The 7,690-nt window shown below is 37.1% G+C and overlaps 1 protein-coding gene across 1 annotated transcript; it reads right to left on the bottom strand.

Moving 5' to 3' along the window:
- Positions 1-3,933: 3,933 nt before the first annotated feature.
- LOC145779138 (uncharacterized) lies at positions 3,934-6,308 on the bottom strand. The gene is made up of 5 exons (XM_082590716.1): positions 6,098-6,308; positions 5,537-5,746; positions 5,074-5,200; positions 4,758-4,843; positions 3,934-4,484 (listed from the first exon to the last, which is right to left on the bottom strand). Exons 1-5 carry the CDS (start codon positions 6,140-6,142, stop codon positions 4,335-4,337), a joined length of 618 nt encoding a protein of 205 aa, XP_082446842.1. The 5' UTR covers positions 6,143-6,308; the 3' UTR covers positions 3,934-4,334.
- Positions 6,309-7,690: the final 1,382 nt, after the last annotated feature.

Below are 7,690 nucleotides of genomic sequence, written 5' to 3' on the forward strand. Positions count from 1 at the left end.
TAAAGGGTGAAAAAAAAAGGATGCTGAAAAGCGGCGGAATGAAGGTGATATAGCGGAATGGATATGGATTTTTTGACAGTTTTACTGTGTTTTTACAATAAAAACATTAAACCAACGTCGAGTGTTGAATATAACTACCTTAAAAATAAAAATATGAAACGTTTGCAACTAAATGTGCTGTAGCTATCTAATTTCTGCTTGGTCACAGCGGTAAACCATAATCTCTTCGTGGGAAAATTGTAACATAAGATTCCCGGATCCGTTCGTCTGTATGCAATGACCGAAAAAAACACTCTTCTGGAAACGTCTATTCAAGAATTGTATTTCTGTAAAAATAGCCTCAAAGCTGTCGAAATTGGGACGCAACACCGTACGCCTCTAAAAACTTGTCACTGCGATACAAACTGCTTAGATAAAAGACGGAAATTTCGTCCAGCTGGCAGCACTAAGCAAAACAGTTAAATATGCGACCAACTTTCAAGTAACAATTTTACAAGTGACAAAAATAATTTGCAATATCTCAAACGCACGTAGGAAGTTACTGTGACGTAATAATGATAGGCAATGATAAGTTATTCAAGCACCTGTTCAAGTTTGGCTAACACCTGTTCAAGTAATTAAAGATTTAACGATGATGTAATGCTATGCTGCAGCTGCAATGCTTCACAGGTCCTGCAAACGACTCTGCAATCCGCTCATTTTTAGCAATAGTCCATTACGTCAGACGCCAAGATTCAGTAGACCTGAACGGTTTTATATGAAAATTGTCCGTAAAACTGCTTGCATTTTAATTTTTACAATGAATGTACCAATGTAAGTCAACTGCAAAGAGTATGTCTTGCTTTATGCGCATGAAAAGTTTCAAGTTTATATCTTATCTACAAAACTGGCAATTGTCGTTCAAACGTAGCCGCTCGGCGACACTTTTATCCAATGCATTGTAAAGGCGAATCGATCCTTAGGCTAGGCTATTCAGTACGCCACACCCTGTTTGCTGTGATCGGAAATAGTGCTTCTACTAAACTTGCTGTAGTTTTCTTCTTTCTGCTCGGATTTTAACAATTTTGCCATCGTTGGAAAGCACGATCATATACCTACCCGATTCAATTAAATGCAAGCACAAAGTAAGTATTAGATTTATCTTGTGATAACTTAAACTTCACAAATTTGTACCAATTCTCAGCAATTTAATTTTTACAATAAAATCATTAATCCTTTACAAATTGAAAGAGTATGTCTTGCTTTATTCACCTGAAAAGTTTCAGGTTTATATCTCATCTACCAAACGAGCAATCGTCGTTCAAACTTAACCGCCCAGCGAAGCTTTTTTTCAATGCATTGTAAAGGCGAATTGATCCTTATTCAGTATAAGCCCTGTTTGCTTTGATCAGTAAATAGTGCTTCTGCTTCCACTACACGAATCAATTAAACAGTAGCTCAAAGTAAGTACTAGATTTATCTTGTGATAACTTAAACTTCACCAAATTGTACCGATTCTCAGCAATTTACTTTATACAATAAAATTATTAAACTTTTGCAAATTGAAAGAGTATGTCTTGCTTTATGCACCTAGAAAGTTTCAAGTTTATATCTTATCTACAAAACTGGCAATCGTTGTTCAAACGTAGCCGCTCGGCGACACTTTTTTCCAATGCATTGTAAAGGCGAATCGATCCTTATTCAGTATACGCCACCCCCTGTTTGCTGTGATCAGTAAATAGTGCTTCTACTAAACTTGCTGTACTTTTCTCGTTTAAAATTAGGCAAACTCGGGTAGATATATAATTGTACTTTCCAACGATGGCAAAATTGTTAAAATCCGAGCAGAAACGAGAAAACTACAGCAAGTTTAGTTGAAGCACTATTTATCGATCACAGCAAACAGGGGGTGGCGTACTGGCGTACCGGTATACTGAATAAGGATCGATTCGCGTTTACAATGCATTGGATAAAAGTGTCGCCGAGCGGCTACGTTTGAACGACGATTGCCAGTTTTGTAGATAAGATATAAACTTGAAACTTTTCATGTGCATAAATCAAGACATACTCTTTTAATTTTCAAAAGTTTGATAATTTTATTGTATAAAGTAAATTGCTGAGAATCGGTACAATTTGGTGAAGTTTAAGTTATCACAAGATAACGATGGTACTTATTTTGGATTTGTAGCCAATTGATTCGTGTAGATGTATGATCGTGCTTTCCAACGATGGCAAAATTGTTAAAATCCGAGCAGAAACGAGAAAACTACAGCAAGTTTAGTGGAAGCACTATTTACTGATCACAACAAACAGGGGGTGGCGTATACTGAATAAGGATCGATTCGCCTTTACAATGCATTGGAAAAAAGTGTCGTCATCAAAGCATTTCATCAAAACAATGCAACTTCGTGACTTCCTCTGTTTCTTAAACAATCTTGTACAGTGGTTCTGGTGTTTGCAAAATGCAACGCATATGTAGCCTACCAATAATACGTTTTTAATAAAACAGCATTAAAACTGATTTATGCAATACAATTTACCACGATTCAAAAAATATTGTGTTGTTACTTCAAAACAGTAAGTTATAGGTAATCATTATCTTTAGAAATGAATTGTACTTATGGAATAGGAAGAATATACATAAGTGATCTCTAAATCGCTAATAATGAATGTGAAATTAAATTTCAGTTGTAGCAGGTAGACAATATAAATCACTTTAAGTAATCTGCTTCATAAAACTACCAGTATAAAAATTTTAGCATCTACAAAGAAAACCAGGCGTGTGTTTAACAAAAATAACAGGGGTTGAAAATGTGAAAAAAAATACTTGTGACCATAGTATAAACAAGATACTAAACCTTTTTACAAATGTAAGCGTGGGATCGATCATGGATCCAAATAAAACCTTCAGAACCGAATGGAGGTGAAACCCTAAGTCAACAGTGTTGTCATTTAAAAGTCTCATGTGACACATCCAAAGTGTTTTATGATTATTAGATAAGGATTATAAATATAATATAAGAGTTTGCAAATCATAAGTGGGCTTTAAGTTGCTGGAAATACGCTTAAGGTTGCTGGAAGTAAGCTTATGCACTGTAAACGAAAAAGGCTCGAAAAAGAACCTATAAGGGAGCTACTGCGAATGGGGTTCTTTTTAAGAAAAGAACCCTTTATGGGGTTCTTGAAAGAACCTATAAGGGAGCTACTGCGAATGGGGTTCTTTTTAAGAAAAGAACCCTTTATGGGGTTCTTGAAAGAACCTATAAGGGAGCTACTGCGAATGGGGTTCTTTTTAAGAAAAGAACCCTTTAGGAGGTTCTTGAAAGAACCTATAAGGGAGCTACTGCGAATGGGGTTCTTTTTAGGAAAAGAACCCTTTAGGGGGTTCTTGAAAGAACCAATACAGGGTTCTTTCAATAACCCCCAAAGGTTTTTTTTTTCTTAAAAAGAACCTTTTTGAGGTACTATTATGAACCTTCTGAACGTTCGATAAAATACCTTTCAGGTTTTTTTCTTATTTAGTACCTTTTTGAGGTACTACTATAAACCTTTGATAAAATACCTTTCAGGGTTTTTTTCTTATTTAGTACCTTTTTGAGGTACTATTATGAGCCTTCTGAACGTTCGATAAAATACCTTTCAGGTTTGTTTTCTTATTTAGTACCTTTTTGAGGTACTATTATGAACCTTCTGAAGGTTCGATAAAATACCTTTCAGGGTTTTTTCTTATTTAGTACCTTTTTGAGGTACTACTATGAACCTTTGATAAAATACCTTTCAGGGTTTTTTTCTTATTTAGTACCTTTTTGAGGTACTATTATGAGCCTTCTGAACGTTCGATAAAATACCTTTCAGGTTTTTTTTTCTTATTTAGTACCTTTTTGAGGTACCAATTAACCTTCCTATGGTTCCAATAGAAACTTTTAGATAAACTTACAGTGCAATAACTGCTTAAGGTTTTATTGAAAAAGACAGTATACACAGCAAATTTACCTTCACAAATCAAGATTATCAAGAAATCGTGTTTTGTAGAAATGAACAAGTGGAAAGAAAACGAAAAACGATGAAGCATCTTCATTCTTTACATATAGGACGATAAAAAATACAGACCACAACAACTACAAAAATTACATAGGATGATGGATAGCTTTTAAAGAGCTAAGAAAACATGCTTGCAACAACGAGATACCGGCGCACGTTTTCTGATCTCCTAAAAACCTTCCGAGCATCCTGCATAATCACTGCCCATTACAATTTATTCACAAAACGCAATACCTTGCTTGTTACCTCCACATCTAAATGTAAAATGTGGGTAGACAAAAAAGACAAGGTATGCTTAGTGGATTTGGGGTAGGCTACTGGATGTTAAACACCCAGTAAGTACTCAACAGCACGGCGACTGCATCCACTAAATTATCCATGCCAATTACTTGACACCCGTCGACCATGACAGTGAAGCCATCTTCTTCTTTAAACCGTATAACCGGATATGTTGATTCTGGATTCTACAACAAACAATAAGCATATAGATCAACTCGATGGCCAGCACAAGTGCGGGCATTGAGCAACATTCGCTTCACTAAACAATATAATGGGAGGGAGACACACAACCATCAAGGGCCTTTTTCTTGGTATCACATTTAGCGATTATCAATCAAGTGCGATGGCTCGCTATGCAGGACATCAGTAATGTTCTTAATCAACTTTTACATTCTTAATTAGCTTAATTATAATCACCAATTGCTGTAACAAAGCATGCATTGAAAATTGATGCTTACTGCATTGGTTGTGATGTAGCCATGATAACTATCATGAAAGAGTGACGGTACCGTGAGTAGCCAGCTTGGAGTAAACTCGTCCTTGTCTAAAAAATGAACTATTATCTATTAATTAATAGTTACTATGCATACTGTACGAACTACAAATAAGGGGGCGTTCAACGTCAACCGGTAACTGGGGAGGGTACCTAAAAGTTGATATTGGAGGAGGGGGTAAAAAACTGGGTGACGTCAATTGTGAACCCTTCTCTTCAAGCAAGAAAAAATAGTTTAAACTTAACTTGATATAATGAAAATGCACGTTTAGTCATGTTACCTGTTAAGTTCAGAATGTCCGCCGGCAATTTCTGCTTTTTAACGTTCTGATAAAAACGGTGGTAGCTAGTTTCTGAGAGCAGTTCAACACAATCTTTTTGCACCAGACTGTTCATTTCTTCGATCATCTGCACAGACAAAAACCTCAAATTAACCCTCACATACATCCACTATTTCTATCATTATATAGGATATATTAAAACTCATATAGTATAAACACAGGGTCAGTCGGATAATAATCCTTAAAGGCGAAATCTATTTGTCAATTAATCAGGCTTCTGTGTTTATACTGTGAGTTTACTACACTAAGCTAGCAAGTTCCAGCAGCGATCGCCTGATAGTTATCGCCTGATATATCTGATGTCAGCTAGATCCTAGTCACCTTACTAACCAGTACGTCATACTGGCTTTAGTCTTGAAACAGTGCCATATGTATATAAAAATGAACGTAATGTTCAACATACCCAAATAGCGGTTCTTAACGGCGGATATTTCGCTTGCAGATCCGCAACCGACATTTCGTTCACATCGTGCAAACGCGTGGATCGAGTGCGCAACATTCGGTCGCGAACCGACCCGTTGTTGCGACGGCTTTCCCCCTTCGCCATCTCCCCTTTCAATCGCTTCAAATGACGCTCAATGCTGAAAGCATCTTCTACCTCCTGTAAAACCAACTGTAAAACACAACAATTAGCGCGTACACAACCATTCAATATCAACAAAGACAGCATCGGCCTTCTTTTTAGCCAAAAGGCAGTCCTTGATCATACGACTGAACTTGCTCTACACTTGATCTTCTACGCCTAACAGGAAGATAGTAAAGCTCTCAACCACGACTTCAAAGCATGTGCAGTGTGGAGTACAAGCTCCTGACAGATTGAGTCAGAGCCAGCAGTCAGAAAAGTGTATAGTAGTCGGTTTCTGTACTGTTTCTTGTTAAAATGGGCCAATATGCCTATGAAAAGTCAAATAAAACCGATATATAGGCTATTACATTTCAGACTAATCAACTAGTAAATTAATACCTGCAGATTTTCACTGATTCTTGATATTTTGCACCTCATATCCATATCAATACTATCATCACCATCATCAATAGCAGAAGTCGACTGACGTTTCTGCTTGCCGTATTTTTGGACCAAATAGTTGTAGCATACAGATCTTCACGAGTTCATTTCTGCACTTCGATAGTTGGCATAAAATGATACTATCTTATGCAGCAGCAGATGTCTTGACTCTATGATACACTAATCTAATTATCGTAAACTGTGAAATGCGTTGTAGCCACCACTCAATATCTGTTTTGTTGTGATGGACATATTTAGATTCACACAGAGACACAGAGAATGGACTAGTTTGACCCGTAAACTGGTCTGACCCGCAAAATTACGATAACTAGTAGAAATTACGTCAAGAGACGCACAAACGATTCCTTAGCTTACGACGACAAGAAGAAAAAAAAGTTTTCTGAACAATGATTTCAAGCTTGACTGAACAGCGACACAAAATGATAAAAACACATGGTTGCATAATGGATATACAAGACGTATAAACAATATAAACGAATTGTAACATAGCCTACCCCTACAAATGTATGAATTTACTTTAAAACTTCAATATAAGTTAAGCTACATCGAGTGCACAGTTTTTTGACCTGTTTAAAGGTTCACTTATTAACCAATACCATCTAGATGACGAATAATCTGGATATTGGCCATTTTACCGCATTATGTTGGGTCTACAAGTACAGTTCGAACAGTTCCGCACTTGTTAGGATAGGTTTCTACAACCTTACCCATAGATCGTTTAGAGCGCCGCTGAGAATGGTCGATCAATGAACAAGAAGATTTATTTTCTTCTGGTAACATTTTTGTGGCTAGATAATTTGAGGCAAATATTGCCTGTTCTAACTTTGCCAAAATTGATGTGTTATTTATTGGATTTGCTCCCACCGACGTCGAACGTCAAATCAGTCCTTCTTTTCAAACAACCTAGGGGGAAATTTGGTAAAGGGCATACCATCAGTAGAAGATTATTTGGTGTTAGAGGCTCATTATCGCGAGGGTCAAAAGTTACCGGTATCGGAACGATAGGTTTGGAGTTTATTATATTTTGATTCCACTTCAACCATCATCGTGTGGAGAGACTCGTCCAAACCATTGTTCCTTTAAAAAGGCTGTCAAAATTTTCTTATTGGACGTTTATTTCATCTTCCATCCTGAAGTTTTCTTCCATCCCATTTCCATTCCACCATAGAAATCTTTCATTCCATCTTCCATTCATTGTAGCCGAGTTTTGTTTTTTAACGTTTAGGTTTTGAGAGGCAGTTCTTTTGTAGTCCCCACTCCAGATAACTGGCTAGCTGCACACGTGGCAAATTGCACATCTCACTCCACTTCTCAGGGTCACAGGGGTCAGATCTCAATAAACTCCACTCTCGAAGATCTTTTATTATTATCGATTCCCAATTTAACTGGCCTATACCAACCCCACGTCTTCTTGGAATTTGGAAATTGCGGGCCAAATTCAATGCACTGTTAGATCTTTCTACATGTGCATACCAGCGGAGCCTTGTCAGCAAGAACCAGCAGTCGATCTTGCAACACGGATGACCGCAT

This window comes from Aplidium turbinatum, chromosome 10 (genome assembly GCF_918807975.1).
Source record: "Aplidium turbinatum chromosome 10, kaAplTurb1.1, whole genome shotgun sequence".
Lineage (NCBI taxonomy): Eukaryota > Metazoa > Chordata > Ascidiacea > Aplousobranchia > Polyclinidae > Aplidium > Aplidium turbinatum.